This window comes from Aureococcus anophagefferens (genome assembly GCF_000186865.1).
Source record: "Aureococcus anophagefferens unplaced genomic scaffold AURANscaffold_6, whole genome shotgun sequence".
Classification (NCBI taxonomy): domain Eukaryota; class Pelagophyceae; order Pelagomonadales; family Pelagomonadaceae; genus Aureococcus; species Aureococcus anophagefferens.
The window spans coordinates 2,706,465-2,726,469 of record NW_008705566.1 but is presented as its reverse complement, the minus strand read 5'-3'; the positions used below and the strand labels follow the sequence as shown (position 1 = coordinate 2,726,469).

At 72.1% G+C, this 20,005-nt stretch overlaps 5 protein-coding genes across 5 annotated transcripts; 3 read left to right on the top strand and 2 right to left on the bottom strand.

Annotated features, from left to right (window-relative positions):
* Positions 1-158: 158 nt before the first annotated feature.
* On the top strand, positions 159-917 carry AURANDRAFT_23874 (hypothetical protein; the record flags this gene model as incomplete). The annotated part of the gene is made up of 1 exon (XM_009037448.1): positions 159-917. One exon carries the CDS (start codon positions 159-161, stop codon positions 915-917), a length of 759 nt encoding a protein of 252 aa, XP_009035696.1.
* Positions 918-5,639: 4,722 nt separating this feature from the next.
* Positions 5,640-6,632, top strand: RPPK3 (hypothetical protein; the record flags this gene model as incomplete). Its single annotated transcript, XM_009037449.1, has 1 exon — positions 5,640-6,632. One exon carries the CDS (start codon positions 5,640-5,642, stop codon positions 6,630-6,632), a length of 993 nt encoding a protein of 330 aa, XP_009035697.1.
* A 1,247-nt stretch (positions 6,633-7,879) lies between these two features.
* On the bottom strand, positions 7,880-11,991 carry AURANDRAFT_71401 (hypothetical protein; the record flags this gene model as incomplete). The annotated part of the gene is made up of 2 exons (XM_009037437.1): positions 7,880-9,955; positions 10,870-11,991. The coding sequence occupies 2 exons, from the start codon at positions 11,896-11,898 to the stop codon at positions 7,880-7,882; spliced, it is 3,105 nt and encodes a 1,034-aa protein (XP_009035685.1).
* Positions 11,992-15,052: 3,061 nt separating this feature from the next.
* Positions 15,053-15,898, bottom strand: AURANDRAFT_23882 (hypothetical protein; the record flags this gene model as incomplete). Its single annotated transcript, XM_009037436.1, has 1 exon — positions 15,053-15,898. One exon carries the CDS (start codon positions 15,896-15,898, stop codon positions 15,053-15,055), a length of 846 nt encoding a protein of 281 aa, XP_009035684.1.
* Positions 15,899-17,359: 1,461 nt separating this feature from the next.
* Positions 17,360-18,121, top strand: AURANDRAFT_4424 (hypothetical protein; the record flags this gene model as incomplete). Its single annotated transcript, XM_009037123.1, has 1 exon — positions 17,360-18,121. A coding segment is annotated over one exon (762 nt), but the record flags the coding sequence as incomplete, so codon positions are not given.
* Between the last annotated feature and the right edge of the window lie 1,884 nt (positions 18,122-20,005).

Below are 20,005 nucleotides of genomic sequence, written 5' to 3'. Positions count from 1 at the left end.
CGACCTGGACCGCGGCATTGCTCATGCTCTCCGCGGGAGCACCATGCTCTTGCCATGCATGGTTTGAGGTTGCACCGCCTTCTCAATTCTCGGGGCAGCCTCGGCATCTCATCGGCGTCTTCGCTGCCTTCCACCGCCGAGCGCCACCCATCACGACCATGCCGAGCGACAAGAAGGTCTGCGTCGTCGTCGGCCTGGGCAACAAGGGCATCGGCGACCACTGCGCGAAGCAGTGGGCGGCCGAGGGCTTCGCCGTGGCCATGCTCGCGCGGCGCGCGGAGGTGCTGGCCGAGCTCGAGAAGGAGATCCCCGGGAGCCGGGCCTTCCCCTGCGACGTCACGGACCAGGCGCAGGTGGAGGCGACGGTGAAGCGCATCGCGGCGGAGCTCGGCCCCGTGGACGTCTGCATCTACAACGCGGGCCTCGGCATGTTCAAGTCGTTCGAGGAGACGTCGTTCGAGGAGTTCGAGCAGTGCTGGCGCTGCGGCCCCGCGGGCCTCTACCTCTTCGCCAAGGCCATCCTCCCGGGCATGGCGTCGCGCGGCGGCGGCGTCTTCGGCGTCACGGGCGCGACGGCGTCGTGGCGCGGCGTGCCGAAGACGCCCGCGTTCGCGAGCGCCAAGTTCGGCGTCCGGGCCCTGGCCCAGGCGCTCGCCAAGGACTACGCGCCCAAGGGCATCCACATCTTCCACTGCATCATCGACGGCGTCGTGAACCAGCCGCGGACGAAGGCCTGGTTCCCGGCGGATAAGCCCGACGACGAGTTCCTCTCGCCGGCGACCATCGCGAAGCACTACTGGGACATCGCCGCCCAGGAGAAAAGCTGCTGGACATTCGAGAGCAACGTCTGCCCCGCCGCCCGCATGTTCGACATGCTCACCATCTACTCGAGTAGGGTAGGTTGCACTCGTCCTTGAATCATCGTTGAAGGATTTCGTCGAGCGAGATGGCAGCCCAAGTTGTGGCAGCCCAAGGCGAGCCCACGCTGGAGGACGACGAAGCAACTTTCAAAGCCACGCGCCACCGCGCGCAGCGGTCCGGCATCGCGCTGGCGCGGTTCCTGCAGGCGACGGGCCTCGAGGTCTACCAGCGCCACCTCGGCGAGCGCCTCGGTCGCGCCGCCTTCGCAAAGGACCAGCACCTGCTGCGGCTCGCCGTCGAGGAGAAGAAGCGCGTCGACCCCCACTTCCGCGAGGTCTTCAACGAGGCCTTTGGGCAGATCGCGTACTGGGACGAGACCTACGCGAAGCGCGATTCACACTTCGACTGGTTCGTGTCCTTCGACGACGTGCGGGGCATCCTCGAGCCGCTCCTCCCAAACAAAAACGCGAAGATCTTGATCCCCGGCTGCGGCGACGCGCCGTTCACGCGCGACCTCTGCGTCCGCGGCGGCTACGCGCGCCTCGTCAACGTCGACGCGTCCGAGGTTGTCGTCGCGCGCATGCGCGCCGCGGAGGCGTCGCTGCCGGGCACGGTCGAGTGGCACGCCATGGACGCGCGCGCGCTCACCTTCGAGTCCGAGTCCCACGACGCGGTCATCGACAAGGCGCTCCTGGACTGCGTGCTCTGCTCCGACGACAAGGCGGCCGCGGCCGAGGTCCTCGCGGAGTTCCACCGCGTGCTCCGACCCGGCGGCACGCTCGTCCTCTTCAGCGCCCACACGCGCGCCTCGCTCGAGCGGACCTTCGCGAGCCAGGCGGGCTGGTGCTTCGGCCACCTGGGCATCGAGTCCGAGGACGCGGGGAAGCCCTTCCTGCTGAGCGTCGTCATCTGCGAGAAGCACGCGGCCGGCGTCGCCGAGAAAGCGTGCCAGGCCGCCTTCGAGGCGCGCATAGAGGCCCTATTCGGCGCGTAACAAGAAAATCACACTTAGAAGAACATCCGCCGGCGCTGCTGCTGTTCAAGTTGCCGGTAGCGCGCGAGGTAGAGTGGCGTAACAGACAACCACATTTAGGAGAACAACCGCCGGCGCTGCTGCTGTTGCCGGTAGCGCGCGAGGTAGAGCGACGGGACCGCGTCGAGCTCGTCGGGCCGCGGCACCGTGCTCCGGGGCCGCGGGCCGTCGGCGTCGTCGTCGTCGCGGCCCCGGCGGCGGAGGCGGTCCGCGCGGCCGCGGCGCGCGAGGCCGCGCCACGCGGCCAGGAGCTTCGGCGCCGTCCGGCGGAACCAGACGGCGAGGCGCGCGCGGCGCGCGGCGCCGGCGACCGCGCGGAATGCGCGCGCCAGCGTCCGCCGACGGCGGCCCGCGGCGTAGCGCTCCGCGCGCGCGTGGAGCAGCAGCGCCCGAAAGGCGTCGCGCCCGGCCGCCGCGTCGCGCCGCGCGTCGCGCCGGCGGCCGAGGCGCGCGGCGGCGCCGGCGACGCGCCACGCGCGAACGGCGGCGGCGAGCGTCGCCGTCTCGCGGCCGCGGCGGAGGCGCATGGCGCCGACGTCCGCGCGCCAGGCGCGGAAGACGGCGACGCGGAGCCGGTTCTCGCCGAGGCCGCGCGCCGCGAACCCGAGGCGGCGCACGAGGACGTTCGCGCGGAGCGCCTCGAGGCCCCGCGCCGCGCGCCGCCGCGCGGAGACGCGGTCCGCGGCGGCCCGCGACCGAGACCGCCGGCGCCAGGTCCGCAGGGCCCGCGCCCGGGCGGCGCGCGAGCCGCGCGCGGCCGCGTCGCGGCGCGCGCCGCGCGTCGCCGCGGCCCGGGCCCACGCGGCCAGCGCGCGCCGCGCGACGGCGACGACGACGTCCCGCGCGGCGAAGTAGCGCCTTTGGCGCCGCAGCGCGCCTTCGGCGAGGCGTCGGAGGACGCGGCGGCACCGCGACACGTCGTGGGCGGCGTCCGCGGCGGCGGCGACGGCGCCGCGGTCCTCCCGGCGGAGCCGCCGCGTCCGCCGCGTCTCCGCCAGCGACGCGAAGCCCCGCCGCAACCGGGCCCGCGCCGCGTAGGCCGCGGCGCCGCCCGCGGGGCCCGGCCAGGCGGCGATGGAGCGCGCGGCGAAGGAGCGCCAGCCGCGGAGCGCGCGGCCCGCGACGGCCGCGCGCCTCCAGGCCCGGAGGAGCCGGGGCCCGCGGACGCGGACGGCGGCGGCGCGGGCCCGCTCGCGCTCGGCGGCGCGTTGCGCGCAGCGCGCCACCACCGTCGCGCGCCAGGTCCGCAGCGCGCGCCAGGTGGCGCTCTTGACGCTCCGCGACTCCGCGACGACGGCGAGGACCGCCGCGTCCTCGCGCGCTCGCGCGCGCGCCGCGAGCGACCGGCACGCGCGCGCGGCCCGCGCGCGCTCCAGCCAGCGCGCCGCGAGGGCCACGTCTTCCCGCGCCTCGCGCCGGCGGCGTCGGAACGCGAGCCAGAGGCCGAGCGCGCGCGGCGGCCGGGGGTCGGCCACGGCGACGTCGACGGAGCGGCCGGCGCCCGCGCGGCGCCGCCACGCGACGAGCGCCCGCCGCTCGACGTCCCGGGCCCGGGCGCGCGCGGCCGCGGCGTCGAGCGATGCGGCCGCCCTTCGCCGCGCGGCCGCCGCGACGATCGACGAGAACGCGCGCCGCCGCGCCGTCCGCGCGAAGAGGCCGTCGCCGCGCTCGAAGCGGCGCCGCGCGGCGGCCGTCGCCGCGACGCCGTCCCGCAGCCTCCGGAAACACGCGCCACGCGCGAGGACGCGCCGCCGCCGCCGGTCCGCCGCGCGCTCCCGCAGCGCGCCGAACCCCTCGACGAGCGCGCCGCGCCGCTCCGCGGCGCGGCGGCGCCGGCCGAGCGCGCGGCGCTTCGCGCGGCGCCGCAGCCAGCCAAAAACTTCAGCCTTGGCCTTGCGCGCGTTCGCCGCCCAGAGCGCGGGCAGCCGGTCGAGCCGCGCGCGCTTCTGGCCCAGCGCGCGGAGCGCGCGGCGGCACGCGGCCGGGCCCGCGGACCGCGCCGCGCGGCGCCGCCGGAGCCGGCCGACGGTCCAGGCGCGCCACGCGCGGACGCCCCGCGCCTCCGCGCGGTCGCTGCGCCAGTCGTCGCCTCTGCTTTTGGCCCGCCGCGCCCGCGACCGCCAGGCGACGTAGATGCGCAGGCCGAGGAAGAAGCAGCGGACGGCCGCGACGCCGCCGCGGCGCCGCCGGTCGCGGCGCCGCGCGAGCGCCGACAGGTGGCCATCGCTCGCCCCGAGCCAGCGGTCGAAGGCGTCGCGGGGCGCGACGAGCCGCGCCAGGGGCGCCAGCGACGCCGCGCTCCGCGCCGCGCCGCGCCAGGCGACGAAGACGCGGGACGCGACGCGGCGCCGCCGGTGCGTCGCGGCGCCTCGGAGCCGCATCGCGGCGCTCCACACCGCCCAGGCGCGCGCGAGCTCCGCGGCGCGCTTCGTCGCGCGCGCTCTGGCCCCCGCCCGCGCCACGCGCCGCCGCTCGCGCAGCCACGCGCGCCAGGCCGCGAAGCCGCGGCGGCGGCCGGAGCGCCGCGCGCGTTCGAACGCCGCCGCGTCCGCGGCGCGCGCGTCCGGCCCGACGCCGAGCCGCCCGGACCAGCGCTTCACGGCGCGCTGCGTCGCCGCTTCCTGGGCGCGGTCGTCGTAGCCCGCGAGCTCCCAGCGCCGCGCGCGGCGCTGCTTCGCGCGCGCCTCGAGCGCGGCGATGACGCGGCGCCGCGCGGCGTCGCGCGCGACGGGGTCCGCCCGCGCGTGCGCCGCCTTGAGCGCCGCCGTCACCGCGGCCCAGGCCGCGAGGACCTTGGCCGCGGCGACCCAGGGGTCGTCCTCGGCGAAGAACTCGGCGTCGTCGAGGCGCGCGAGGATCCGCGGCAGCGGCGGCAGGGCCTCGGGGTCGCCGTCGGAGCGGATGACGAGCTCGCAGTCGCGCGCGGCGCGGCGCGACTCCTCGCGCGCGGCGCGCACGGCGCGCGCCTCGGCGCGCCAGGGCGCGCGCGCCGCGCAGAGCTCGTTGACGCCGCGCCACGCGTTCTCCGCGCGCCGCGCGGACGAGAGCCGGCTCGCGCCGCCGCAGATGCACATGAGCCGGTCACAGGAGACGCAGCGCGGCGCGATGACATCGAGCTTCGCGCGCCGCGCCGGCGGCGGCACGAACTCGTCGAAGTTGTAGTCCGCGAGCGCGCGCGGCGGCGGCGGCGGCGGCGGCGAAGCGACGAGCGCGCGCGACGGCGGCGGTGGCGGCGGCGCTTCGGCCTCGTCTTTTGTGGGCTCCGCCTCGAGGCAGAGGAGCAGGTCCCGCAGTTCGTCCTTGTAGCTGGACGAGAGCATCGTTACGATAGCATGCTATCCATCATCGTACAGTTTGGGGCTGCTTTTATGAACCGTGGCAAGTTGCGATGTTTACCTTCGAGTCGACGTGGATTCCCCTGCGTGTGGGGCTGCCCATCCTCGTCGTTTGCGCGCGCCGTCGTCGTCGCCGTCGGCAACAACCTCTGCGTCGTCGTCGGCGGCGGCGGCGGCTTCGCACGATCGCGTCGTTTCCGGCCGACGCGTCCGCGGCGCTCGAGGCCCTCCCGCGCGCCAAACCCGTCCGGAGCCCCGAGACCGGGCCCGTGCGACCCGTCGTCGCCATGGAGGTCGAGCGCCTGGAGGCCATGGCCGAGGGCGACGCCGTCACGCCGACGGGCCCGCCGCGGCAGTCGCCGATCTCGCTGGCGCGGCCCGCGCGGCAGCGGCCGCGGCAGTCGACGCTCATGCAGGACGGCGCCCAGGTCGAGGTCGCGCCCGAGGCGCCGCCGCCGCGGCCCTACACGGTCCTGGCCTACAAGACCATGGCGACCATGGCCGAGCGGCTCGTCGCGGCCGAGCCGCAGCGGTTCCGCTACTTCGAGACGTCGTGGGGCCGCTTCGAGGACAGCGGCATGGACGACATCGTCGTCGGCGGCTTCGCGCCGACGAACCTCGTGCGCCACACGCACGTGCTGATGATGTGCGACTTCCACAGCAACGACGCCATCCTCTCGCAGCTCCACGTGCTGATCATGCTCTGCGAGTCGTTCATCGCGTCGCTGACGATCTTCCTGCCCTACCTGCCCGTGGCGACGAAGGAGCGCGTCACGGTCGAGGGCCAGGTCGCGACGGCGAACACGGTGTCGCGCATGCTGTCGTCGCTGCCGCACCACGGGCCGCCCGCGCGCTGCATGTTCTTCGACCTGCACACGTTGCAGCAGCGCTTCTATTTGCACAGCGGCGCGGCGGCGAGCATGCACTCCTGCATCCCGCTGCTGCAGAAGTACGTCCTCGGCGACGGCAAGTGCGGCATCGACGCGCTGGCGTTCCCCGACGAGGGCGCGCAGAAGCGGTTCGGGCACCAGCTCGCCGACGAGGGCCTCGACTTCATCGTCTGCGGCAAGCAGCGCGTCGGCAACGACCGCAAGGTCACGATCACGGACGGCGAGGCCCGCGGGAAGCGCGTCCTGATCATCGACGACATGGTCAAGACCGGCGGCACCTTGGCCGAGGCCGCGAAGGCGCTCAAGGCCTCGGGCGCGACGCGCGTGTCCGCGTTCGTGTCCCACGCGGCCTTCCCCGGCGACTCGTACCGGCGCTTCTGCAAGGGCGGCGACCGCGCCGTCTTCGACCGCATCTACGTGACGAACTCGAACCCGCTCGTCGCGGAGCGCCTCGCCGCGGTCGACCCGTTCGTCGTCCTCGACATCCTGCCCCAGCTGCTGGTGGATTTGTAATGCTAGAAATATAATTCACGCACTTAGCTCAGCGATGACCTCCCTCATAAAGCTATTGTTCCTTTCGGGTAGGTCGGCCTTGGCAAGCACAATCGTGAACAGACGTATGACTTCGTCGGGTCTTTTCTCAACGCCCGATCCAAAATAATACGCTCTGCCAAGGAGAAAAGAGCCCAAGGTATGGCCTCGGTCTGAAGAGAGTTTCGCGTATCTGAATCCGGCCTTCAAATCATCCTCCAGGGCTTCCGGGTCGGGCTTCAGAAGACAATATGCCATCATCGCTTCCCCTCGCCCGTCGCCTCGGTCCGCGGCCGCGCGAAACAGCTGCATCGCCTTCACGTGGTTCAGTTTCACACCATCTCCGCCTCCTCGTTCATACATGATCCCAAGCTTAAACATTGCTTCCGTGTCCCCGAGCTCCACGGCTCTTTTGAAGAGTCTCACGGCCTTCTTCGACGATTTCACGAGGCCGAGCTGACCGTGTTGGTATCCGATCGCGAGCTGCCTGATCGCCTCAGGCACCTCGTTAACCACGTGGCGACGAATGTGAGCCAGAACCTCCGCATCATCTTCTGGCGGCGGTGCACGGCAGAAAGGGCATGGATCTTCCATTGTTTTATGCGCGCACGGCTTGCAAATTGTCCGACAGCAACAGGGGCGAAGCATCGGATAGTCATTCACGTCCCACTCCTCGCGACAGATCGGGCATCGCGACCCAAACCGCGCCGACAACGGCTCCCGCTCAGGATTCGCCTCGCGCCGCGCGCGGGCGGCCTCGTGTTCCGCGGCGATACGAGCGCGGACCTCGTCGGCGTGCGACCGCGGCGCGGGGCCGTAGAAAACCGGCTGCGCGGGGGGCGTCGGGGCCTCCGCCCGCGCCGCCTCCGCCGCCCGCTCGTCCCGGATCTTCTTGCACGCCTTGCGATGCCCTCGATCGCGCCAATCGATTCTTTGACAATCCGTCGAGCAGTACGCTGTGGTTCCGCAACCTTGACATGCTCGGGCATCCTTGTTCCCGCAAATCGTGCAGATATTCAGCGCAAGCTTTGTACGGGCCTTCTGCGCCTCGAAATCGCGCTTTTTCGCGAGCAAAGCCGGGTCCATGCTCAAAGTGATCTGGTGTCGGGCGAGCGGCGACGTCGATCTCGACGAGTTCGCTTATCCAGGGATCTCGACGAGTCCGCAAGCCTTCCGCATCGGCCGCGACTACTCATACGGGCGGGCGTCTTACGAGGGCCACTTCCCCGTCAGAAGTGGTAGGTGAGGTCGACGTTGACGGTCTCGAGCGGCTTCTCCTCCGGGTTGACGATCTTGTTGGGCCCGCCGCGGAGGCCCTTGAAGTACTGGATGCGCACGGGCGGGTTCGTCTCGCCGTCCTTGCGGCTCTGGGTCGAGGCGATCTTCGGGAGGAAGACCTGGGTCGTGTTGTTGCGGCGGAAGTGGGACTCGTCGGTCTGCTGGCTCGTCGTCGCGCAGTGCTTGAGCTGCGCGAGGCGGAGCGCGCGGCGCCGGAGCGCCCAGTCGTTCCACTCGTAGGCCGGGTCGATGTGCTTCTCGACGAAGTGGACGGGCGTGTCCGTCGACGCGTCGCGCGTCGCCGCCGGCGCGAGGAGGGCCTTGGCGACGGCCGTCGCCTGGCCCGGCTCGGCGCCCTTGCCCGTGATCGCGCGCGACGCTAAAATCTTCGCGATGGACGTGCCCGGGTACGAGTCCTGGAGGCGCAACAGGTGCACGAGCTCCGGCGCGAGCGTCGCCTGGGCGACGACGCCCTCGCGGACGGCCTCCGGCGCGTCCATGAACGCCTTGAGCGCGACGGCGTGCGCGAAGACGTAGCAGGACCCGCGGTACTTGACGACGCCGAGCGCCGGCTTGCCCGGCAGCAGCAGGCCGTGGCGGTTCGCCACGGTCCAGCCGCAGAAGCCCTGGTACTCCAGGGGCAGCTGCATGAACTCGGGCGTCGTCTCGACGCTCAGGCGCACGGGCACGTCCGCGTTGTCGCGCGCGCCCGTGGGCAGGTCGTCGAGCGCCTTGGCGTCGTCGTCCTCGGCGGCGCTCGCCGCCGACGGCGCGCCCTCGACGGGCGCCGCGACCGCGGCCGCGGCCTGGTCGCCGCCGAGCTTGGACACGGCCTCGGCCATCTCGGCCTCGTCGTCGACGGCGCCGCCGCCGTCGGGCTTCGCGTGGCTCTCGAGCCGCGCGGCGCGGTAGACCGGGTGGTTCGCGCCGCAGGTCATGTTGTAGGACTCGCGGAACTGGTGGAGCTCCTCCAGGGTCGCCACCCGCGACTCGACGACCCGCAGCTCGTCGTCGAGCGCGAACCACGCCGTCGCGATCGCGTCGAACTTCGGGTAGACGTGCTCCTTGGGCACGGACGCGCGCCCGCCCACGAGGGCCTGCAACTCGTCCATCTCCGTCGCGAAGCGCTCCCGGTGGACCTGGACGCGCCGCGCGGACGCCGCCGCGTCCTCCGCGAGCGACGTGAGGTACGCGCCGTACTGGCGCCGGTTCGCCAGCTCCTGGGCCCAGCGCTCGAGCTGCGCCGGCGCGACGCCCGGCGGCTGGCGCAGGTGGCAGTACACGAGCGTCTCCTGGTAGCGCAGGGCCAGGTCGTGCTGCTCCGCCGTCTCCGCGTCGAGCGCGTCCCGCAGGTCGCTCACCGTCGTCGCGACCGCGTCCTCCACGTGGTCCAAGCCCGCGCCGCCCTTGCCGCCCTCGCGGTTGAACAGGCGGATGCCCGTCACGATGCGCGCCAGCTCCTCGAGCTGGAGCCGCTTCTCCTCGCTGCTGAGCTGCACGAAGCTCTTGAGGCCGATGCGCGGGAACACGGACTCGAGCGCCGCGGCGATCTCGCGCTCGACGGCGCGCTCCATGGACCCCGGGTCCTCGGCGGCCGTCGTGTTCGACGGCGCGCCGGGCAGGCCCGAGCCGCCGCGGCTCACGTGGAGCAGGTACGTAAAAATCTGCCGGTAGAGCGCCGTCAGCGTCTCGAAGTCCGTGGACCCCCGGGGCTTCACGGCGAGGATCGCCCGCACCAGTTCCCGCTTCTTCTCCTCGCGCGCCTTGCGGCTCTTGTCGAGCTCCTCCTCGAAGCGCACGTACGTCGAGTCGAACGCGACCTGCATCTTGATCGTCTCGAGGCTCGGCGCGTCCTTCTCGCAGAGCCGCGCGATGGACATGCGGATGAGCGTGTCCACGCCCTCGCTCGTCAGCTCCTTCTCCGGCGAGAAGAGCAGGGGGTCGCTCTCCAAGATGGTCCGCGCGATGAAGGCGGCGAGCACCGCCGGCACGCGCTGCCCGCGGCCCGCGCATCCCTGGCAGATGTCCTACGATGGGGTCGCGTTATGAAATGACGCGTCGGAAACGAAGCCGGCGCGCACCTTGATCACATCCTCCAACTCGTCCATGATGCGCCCCCGGGGGCACCGACGACTGGAGGCAGCCAACACCTCGTCGCGTTACAACCGGATGCAAGCTATTGATACTTTTTTGGTTTGCCCGACGGTGCAGCTCGCTCTCAAGCTTATGCGCGGCCAAGTCGCGCTGGGCCTGTCGCTCGTCACGTGCATCGCCGCCATCGGCTACGCCCACTTCGCGCAGGTCGAGGACCGGCGGTTGATGCACGAGGGTGTCGTCCGCGACAAGGCGCGACTCAAGGAGCAGCGCCGCGAGGCGAAGCGGCAGCAGCGCGCGCAGGAGAAGTGATGGACGACGACTTCGACGCGCGCGACGACGCGGCGCTGATCGACGCCTTCGACACGGCCTGCGCGCGCTACCCGCACGGCTGGGACGCCGCCGCGCCCGTCGAGGGCGTCGACGCGGCGCCGGACGACGACGGCGGCGCCGCCGCGGAGCCGCCGGCCGCCGCCGCCGCGGAGCCGCCGGCCGCCGCGGAGCCGCCGGCCGCCGCGCCGCTCCCGACGAACCTGCCCGCGCCGCCGGCGTCGAGCTTCGTCGCGCCGCCATTACCCGCCGGCGCGGCGCCGCCGTTCCCGTCGCCGCCGGCGTCGGGCGACGACTTCGGCGACCTGCTGAGCTCGTGGTACTACGCGGGCTACTACACGGGCCTCCAGGAGGCGCGCGCGGCCGCCGCCGCGAAGCGCGCGGGCCAAGCGCCTCCGCCGGACCCCTAGGTAGAAGTATGGTTCTCAGTTTACGAAGCGGGGGGGCAGACGGGGGGTCGGCGCGCCGGGACGCGAGTCCCGCGCTCGGGGTCCGGCGGGGACCCCTAGCCGTAGACGAAGAGGCAGAGGGACGCGGCCATGACGACCATGCCCGCGGTGATGGATTTCGTGACGACCTTGTCTTGGGGGTCGTAGCGGTGCGCCGTGGGAATGAGCTCGTTGAGGCAGATCATGACCATCATGCCCGCGACCATGCCGAAGACGATGCCGTAGAGGAGCTCGTTGAAGTGGTCCTTGAGGAGGAGCCAGCCGAGGAGGGCGCCGACGGGCTCGGAGACGCCGCTGAGCAAGGCCCAGCGGAAGGCCTTCCACCGGTCGCCCGTCGCGAAGTAGATGGGGATGGACACGCAGAGGCCCTCGGGGATGTTGTGGATCGCGATGGCGAGGGCGAGCGCGCCGCCGACGGCGGGGTCGTCGAGGGTCGCGACGAAGGTCGCGAGCCCCTCCGGGAAGTTGTGGATGCCGATGGCGAGCGCCGTCATGACGCCCATGCGCTCGAGCGGCTTGTCGCCCGCGGCCTCGGGGGCCTCGACCTCGAGCGCCTTGGCGCCGCTCTCGGCGTCGGTGTCCTCGGACGCGTTGGGCCGGCCCTCGGCCTGGGACGGCGCGCCGGCCTCGTCGGCGACGGCCCGGGCCTTTCGCTTCCGCGCCTCGATCTCGTCGAAGACGTCGTCGCCCATCGCGCAGCACGACGCGGCCGGCGCGTCGCCCTCGACGGACTTGGGGATGTAGCGCGCCGGGTCCGACGACATGTGGCCCGTGTGGTTCGGGTCCAGCGTGTGGACGAGCGCGTCCAGCAGGCTCATGAAGAGCATGCCCGCGAAGAGCGACGCCGTCGCCGCGAGGTACGCGTCGTTCGGGCCCATGACGCTCGACGCCTCGAAGCCCATCTGCGACTTGACCATGATCTCGACGAAGCTCACGTAGAGCATGACGCCCGCGGACAGGCCCAGGGCCCCGGCGAGGAACGGCTTCGACGCGAGCTGGACGAGGCGCTCGGAGAAGACGACGGCCGCGCCGATGCCCGTCGACGAGCCGGCGCCGCAGACGAGGATGAACCCGAGCTCGGCTTTGGACAGACCCATGGTGGCGGTCCTCCCGAGCGTTCGAAGGCTGCCAACGTGCGACGGCCGACGTCCAAAACTTTTATCGCGCAGGACGAGGACGAGCCAAAAGCAAGACCGGCGTATATGCTGAGGTCGCTCTTTCTCCACAAGCCCATCGAACCTCCAGCGTCACGGAGGTGGACCTCGTCGACTTCGTCTGACCCCACCCTTAAAAACCATGCGCTCCTTCGACGAGATGGACGGCCGGTCGTCGCGCCTCGAGCGCGAGGCCGCGCAGCGGCGCGACGAGGCGAAAAAACGGGCCGAGAAGGAGCGCCTCGCGAAGCAAAAGTTCGACGCCGACGCCGCCGTCGCGAAGCGCGAGCTCGAGGCGAAGCGCAAGCGGGACGCGGCCATCGCCGAGGCCAAGGAGGCCGCGGCCCTCGAGCAGTCGCGGCTCACGGGGGGCGTGCGCTGGCAGAAGACCTACCGGAGCGCGGCCGTCGCGCGCCACGGCGACCGCGTGTCGCTGCCGCAGTCCGCGCTCGAGGACCTCACGGCCCTCGGCGTGCTCGACGGCGCCGGCACGGCTCTGACCTTCGAGCTCGAGCTCGTGGACCCGGCGAGCGGCAAGGTCAGCGGCGTCCGCGAGGCCGAGTTCGTCGACGCCGCCGGCCGGCGGTCGCGCGCGCGCGCCGCGCGCGCGACGGCCATGGACGTCGACGGCGACGACGACGCCAAGGCGAGCGAGCGCCTGCCCATCTCGGCGACGGCGACGCACTGCGGCGTGCTCGACTTCGTCGCCGAGGACGGCGCCATCGGCCTGCCGCCGAAGACGATGCTCTCCTTGGTCCGCGGCGACCCGGAGCTCGCGGCCGCGCTCGAGGCCGGCGACCTGCGCGTGCGCTGCCGCTACGTGCGGCTGCCGCGGCCCGCGGAGTCGTCGTGCTCGCTGCGGCCCATCGCCGAGGGCTTCCACGGCGACGGCAAGGACGAGGCGGCAGTCGACCTCGAGGCCGTCCTCACCCGGGAGCTCGGCCGCGGGCGCCACGCGTGTCTGACGGTTGGCGACTGGATCGCCGTCAAGCACGACGGCGCCACCGTGCGCCTCGTCGTCGCCGACATGTCGCCCGAGGACGCGCTCTGCGTGCTCCGGACGGACCTGAGCGTCGAGGTCCTGCCGCCGATGGCCCTCGAGGACGAGAAGAAGCGCCTCAAGGCCGTCGAGGCGCGGGCCGAGCAGCGGGCCGAGGCGCGCGAGGCGTCCGTGAAAGCGGCGGACGATGCTCTCCGAAGCCGGGGGGCCGCGTCCGCCCCGGCCGCGCGCGTCCGCCTCCGCTTCCCCGACGGCCACAAGGCCGAGGCGACCTTCGGCACGGCCGAGCCCGCGGCGCTGCTCGGCACTTTGGTCGACGCCCACGCCGGCGCGGGCGCCGGCGCGCGGCTCCCGCTGGGGTCGTCGTGGCGCCTCGTGAGCGGCTACCCGCGGAAGGTCCTGGGCCCCGGCGACCTCGCGGGGTCCGTCGGGTCCCTGGGCCTCGTCGACGCGGCCCGGGGCGGGGGCCTCGCGCTCCTCGTCGAGGTCGCCGACGGCGGCGACGCGCCCGACGCCGACGCCGTCGCGGCGTCGCGCGACGGGTCCGACGTCTGGGCGCGCGCCGCGGCGTTCGCGGACGCGGAGCGCGCGCGGGAGACCAAGGACGACGAGCTCCTCGTCGACGCCGCCGCGGAGATCGAGTTCAGCCGGAAGGACCTGAGCGGCGCGTCCAAGGCGGACCTCTTCAAGACGCTCGTGGGCCGGGGCTTGGAACGGAACCGCGCGGCGAACGCGGCCCAGCGCTACTCGTCGCAGCTCCTGGAGCTCGACGGCATGGGCCTCTTGGACGACCCGACGCGCTGCGTCGCGCTCCTGGACCGCTACGGCGGGCGCCTGCTCCGCGTCGTCAACGCGCTCTCCGACGAGCGCGAGGCGTCGTTCGACGCCGCGGCCTACGAGCCGCCCGCGCCCGCGCCGCGGCCGCCCGCGCCGTCGTCCCAGGAGGCCTTCGCGGCGGCCTTCGCGCGCCACGTCGCCGCGGGCCTGCCGCCCAACGAGGCCGCGGCCGCGGCGCTCGCCGAGGCCGCGGGCGCCGCGCCGACGCCCGTCGCGGACAAGTGGGCCGAGCAGCGCGCGGAGCTCAAGGCCATGGGCTTCGACGACGGCGCGCCGCGCACGCTCGCGCTCCTCGACAAGTACCAGGGCCGCCTCGACCGCGTCGTCAACGCGCTCGCCGAGGCGTAGCTTCAACTAAAACTTTGTTGAAGTTCTTTCTGAGGACGATGTCGGGGCAGCCTCTCCCAGCATTGAATCACGCCGCGGCCGGTCGAGGTCGGCGGACCTGGCGCGCGCGGTCGGCGCCGTGCTGCTGGGCCTCTGCCTGCACACGTTCCACACCTGCGGCGGCGCCGATGGTGGGCACGAGCTCCGGGACGCGCACCCGCTGTCGGGCCGCTGCGGCGGTGGTGCGGGCGACGAGCACGAGCTCCTGGAGTTCGCGCTGCTCCTGGTCGAACGCTGCGTTTGGGGCTACTTTCTGACGATAATGGCGTGCTGGTTCGTCTTCTTCTCCGCGCTCGAGGCCATGATCTTGAAATATCTGGACGTTTTGGTCGAAGTCGCGCCGATCGTCGCGCGCAACCTCACGGCGTGGCCCAACACGGCCGTCCTGACGGTGGCGCTGGCCGTCGCGATGCTCGGCGCGGCGCTCATCCTCGACGTCGTCCTGCGCCACCGCCCCCTCGCGCTCTCCGCGAGGCCGCGGACGGACGGATCCGCGGCGGGGCGTCGCGCGCCCCCTCAGCGGCCCAAGCGGCGGCCCAAGTCGCCGCCCCGGGAGCACGTCTCCCTCGGAGTGGGACGGGGGGACGAGGACATCTCGATTGCGCGCGACGCGGGGCCCGCGCTCGACCGCGCTTTCAACATCATCGAGGACACCTACGGCGTCCTCGACCGCGACGGCCTCCCCCTCGACGTCAAGCGCGACCTCCTCAATCGCCTCGACGACGACGTCGCCGGCGGCATCATCACGTCGCTCTACAACAAGATCGAGGAGCGCGGGTCCATGAAACCACCACCGGGCTGGCTTGTCTGCCTGGATTTCCTGGCTCGAGGAACAGATCGGCATCGCGAAGCGCCTTCACAACCAGTAAGCCTTTAAAAATACCCCAACCCGAAGACCCGTCGGATCTGCTCCGTGAGGGGCAGCTGGACGAGCATGACGGGCCCCTGGCGCATGAGCGCGGGCAGCAGGCCGCGGTAGAGCGCGAGCACGCCGCGTTCGCGCGCGAGGCGCGCGAAGCGCGCGGGCGACGACTCGGCGCTCGAGCTGTCCATCACCAGCGTCTTGACCGTGTCCACGGGCTGGATGACGAGCTGCGCGACGAAGCCGCTCAGCAGCGAGCAGCAGACGTGGAGCGGGACGCCCTCGGCGAAGCCCAGGCGCTCCTTGAAGCTCCGCTTCGCCGTGTCGTAGGTCGCGAGCTGCGAGCCCGAGAGGAGGCTCGCGCGCGCGACGCTCACGGGCCAGCCCCGCCACAAGCCCGCGACGCCGCCGCCGTCGGCCGCGATCGCGCGCAGGCCCGCGGCGACGTTCCACGTGGGGTAGCGGCTCGGCGCGAGCTGGAGCCGCACGCGCAGCAGGTCGAGCGGGTTGAAGACGAGCGCGCCGACGAAGCCCGTCGACGCGCCCGCGCCGATGCGGACTAAGAGATCCGGCAGCCCGCGGTCCGAGAAGGCGTCGCGCGCCGACGGGTACGCGCCGATGCGGAAGCCCGTGTACGTGAACGCGCGGCAGAAAGTCGGCGCGAAGGCCGGCCGCCACCAGCCCCGCAGCACGCCGGCCTCGGCCCGGGCCTCCCTCGCGATGTCGACGAGCGGCCGCGGCGACGCTTGCTGCCGGACCTTGAAGGTCTCCAGCGGGTGGAACGTGCTGTCGGCGACGGCGCAGCCGCAGCCCGCTGCGAAGACCTCGAGCCCGAAGGTGGCCGCGGTCTTGGGCATTTGTTTTGCAGCTATGGGCTGCCCTAGCCTCGTGCTAAGGCCATCGCATGGGCTCTCCCTAGCTTAGTAACTCTAGTATCTTGTGGCCGGGGATCTCGAGCGGGCCCGCCTGAAGTCTGAGAGGCGCGCCGATCGCGACCGGCTCGAACGCGAGCCGCCCGCGCGTCGACGCGATGGAGGGCATGATCAAGATCGTCAAGAGTCTCGAGAGCCGGCCCGATTCGGTACGCGACCGCAAAATTTCGCCCCCGCGTCGCGCGCGCCCGACATTCGGGTCGCCTCGTAGGTGCCGTTCCGCGAGCCCGTCGACTGGCGCGGCCTCGGCCTCTACGACTACCCGCAAGTGATCTCGAAGCCCATGGACCTGCTGACGGTCAAGCAGACCATCGAGAAGAACGGCTACAAGTCGATCAACGACTGCGCGGACGACGCGCGCCCGCCGCGTCCGACCCGATCGCCGCGGCGGCGGCGCGCGCGACGAGCTGCGGCGCGCGGCGCGAGCGGCGCGCGCCGGGCCTCGCGCGCGCGCGCGGACGCATGCGCGCGCCTCCCGCCTCGCGCGCGCCGCGCGCGCGCCGCCGCTCGCCGACCCGCTCGCTCCGCAGATCCGGCTCATCTGGAACAACTGCAAGAAGTACAACCAGGACGGTTCCGACTTCTACAACCTCGCGGACAGCTTCTCGAAGAAGTTCGAGGACAAGTTCAGCAAGCTCAAGGCGGAGAACCCCGCGATGGACGAGGTCGAGGCGGACCACGCGCCGTCGCTCGACGAGAAGACCAAGTTCTCCCACAACATCTACCGCATCAAGCAGGAGGAGCTCGGCGTCCTCGTCGAGAAGCTCGACGCCAAGTGCCCCGAGGCCATCGACAAGTCCACGGCGGACGACGAGATCGAGATCAACATCGACGCCATCGACCCGCGGACCTTCCACGACCTCGACAGGTACGTGCGGCAGTGCCTGGCCCAGTCGAACCCCAAGAAGAAGAAGCAGGCCGGCGCCGGCGGGCCCGCGCCCAAGAAGGCCAAGGCGTGACGCGCCGGCGAAAAAAGAAGCCCCGCGCGCGCCAAGAGCCGAGGCGCCGCCGCCGACCCGTCGCGCGGCGGCGCCTAAGCATTCGCTACGACTCGGGGTTCCCGCCGCGGCACACGCCCCGGGGGAGAGGAGTCCGCGCGCGCTCGCGGCGCACGTCCCGGGGGATCTCGAGGAGTCCGCGCGCGCTCGCGAAACATCTCGCGAAGGCCTTCGCGACGGTTTCTTCAACGTGGGAATCAAATGGGAAACACCGACAGATACGCCGGCGTCCGTCTCGCGGACGCGACGAGCATTCACGGCCGCGGCGGGCAGCCCGGTGCGCGCGCGGAACGTGCGTGGCAGCAGCGCGCGGCGCACCGGCACCATGTTCAACAAGTCGTTTTCCGACCTGCTGGAGATCCGCGAGGCGAGCGCCTCTTCCGCCGTCGGGCTCGCCGAGGCGCAGGGCTGGCGGCCGACGATGGAGGACGCCTTCGTGATGAATCTCGACGCCATCCCGGGCTGCAGCGTCGTCGCCGTCTTCGACGGCCACGGCGGGTCGACGGTGTCGGCCTACGGCGCGCGGGAGCTCGCGCCGCGGCTCGCCGCCGCGCTCGGCGCGTGCGGCGGCGACGGCGAGCGCGCGCTCGCGCGCGTGTTCCTGGACCTCGACGCGGCGCTGCGCGACGAGCACGGCGCGGCGCTGGACCAGATGGGGAGCACGGTCGTCTGCGTGCTCGTCGCCCCCGACAGCCTGACCTGCGGCTGGCTCGGCGACTCGCGGGCGGTGCTCTGCGCGGGCGGCGCCGCGGCGCCGCTGAGCTTCGACCACAAGCCGCAGGGCGACGGCGAGCGCGCGCGCATCGCGGCCGCCGAGGGCCACGTCTTCCGGGGCCGCGTCAACGGCATGCTCGCCGTGTCGCGGGCGCTCGGCGACTTCCTCTACAAGGCGCGGTCCGACCTCGGGCCCGAGGCGCAGCTGGTGAGCTGCGAGGCCGGCGCGGGCCGGCGCGCGCGCGACGCGGCGAGCGACGAGTTCCTCGTCGTCGCCTGCGACGGCATCTGGGAGAAGCTGACGAACGACCAGGCCTGCGCGCTCGTCCGCGCCGCGTGGCACGCCGGGTCGAAGACGCCGGAGGCCGCGGCGCGGAAGCTCGTCGAGTGGAGCCTGCTCTGCGGGTCCACGGACAACATGACCTGCTGCGTCGTCGTCCTCGACGCGGCGAAGCTCGACGCCGTGTCCGAGGCCGACGCGCGGCGGGGCCTCGAGGCCGCGGGCCTCTCGTACCCCGCGGCGCTCCACGCGCGGGACGTGCTCGGCCTGCGGCGCGCGGGCGTCGGGGCCATGGACGAGAAGGCCGTCCTCGGCCTCGTCGAGGCCTGCGGCCTCGGCAGGCACGCCAAGGCCTTCGCCGAGAACCGCGTCGACGGCGAGTGCCTCCTCGAGGTCGCGGAGGCGGAGTTCGTCGAGGACCTCCACATGGCGCCGGCGGACGCCAGGTTCCTCGCCCTCGCCCTCGGCTGGTGGGAGAAGACGACGAGCTGGGCCTAGGCGGCCGTCGCGTAAAAATCGCCCTCAACGACGCCTTCAACGGCGCGACGCTGCCCCGCACCATCGAGAGGTTCGTTGGGCAGCTATGGCGCGGGGCGTCGCGCTGGCCCTCGTCCTCGTCGCGCCCTGCGTCGGGAAGCTGACCTGGGGCGTCGACGACGGCGACGAGTGGTACACGCGGAGCTGCAACAAGGTCGAGCTGACGATCTGCAAGGAGGAGTACGACCTGTGCATCCGCGAGGTGCCCGTGGGCGACGGCTACTCCGAGGCGGTCTGCGACTGCGCCGACGAGTACTACGGCGTCTGCTCGCGCCGGGCGGGCTGCGCGAGCTCGCTCATGACCCAGTGCATCGACGAGATGTACCGCTGGAAGTGCGCGGACAGCAGCATCTGCGGCTCGAACTGCGTCGACCAGGGCAACGAGCAGATCCCGCCGGGGTCGCACGTGCTCCCGGTCAACAACTTCGGGCAGAACGCGCTGCGGTTCAGCGTCTGCTTCCGGAGCTTCAACGAGCGGTCCCTGAACCGCTACGGCATGGTCGTCATGGAGCAGTGCCAGGCGCACGACTTCCACCTCTGCCCCTACTGGGTCCCGCCCCAGACCTTCACGGCCATCGCCATCCAGAGGAACGCGACCTACCTGAAGATGGAGTTCTGCGTCATCGGCGACGACGACTACTACTCGTGCCTCGACGACCCGGCGCCGCGCGAGTACTTCGGCACGGAGACGCACTGGCCCAGCGCCATCGACGTCGAGTTCCAGACCGCGCCCTACTGCGCCGACGACCTCGACTGCCCGGGCAGCTTCTGCGACAAGATCCACTACCCGGCTGTGTGTGCGCCCCACGACAAGAAGCAGTTCACGGGCCCGGCGAAGGAGTTCATGATCCCGCCGCGGGGCATCGCGAGCCAGGACCAGGCCCAGTACCCCGCCACGGGGCAGTTTTACGCGGAGCTGTAGCGCACGAAGCTTTCCCGAGGGGGTCCTTCGTTCCCGAAGTTCAACGTTTCGCGGTTGAAGCGCGAGGGGCCGATATTACGGCACTTGCCGACTTTCGACAAGGGGATATAAATCTAGATGGGGTGGCAGGCGAAACGCGAGGTCCTCGTACTACTCGGGGCCGCCGCTAGCGTTTTCTTTCTTCTTCCACGCCGCAGCGCGCGGGCTGAGTGCAACGATGGCGGGTCGCGCGGCGCGGCGCGGCTGCGGAACCCTTCGACGGGGCGGGGCAGCGAATTTGGGCTGCTGAGATCATTGCGTTGGCTCGCGAGCGCGACGGTTGTTCGGCGGCGGGACGAGAGGGCGGCGGTGTGAGTCGAGTGTGCGATATTTTCTTGTCCTTAGAGGTTGGAGGCGCCCTATGGGTACCCGCGGGGGGCTCGAAACCTTCAGGACACACTTTTCCCACGATCTCAGAGCCTGCGCAGCCCCGGCGCCGACGGTGTCGCAACACAGTTTCTCGGGCAGCGTGCGGGCATTCGAGGTCGAGAACTTTTCGTGTCCTGAGATGCTCGAGCCCATCCATAGGTACCAACGAAGGG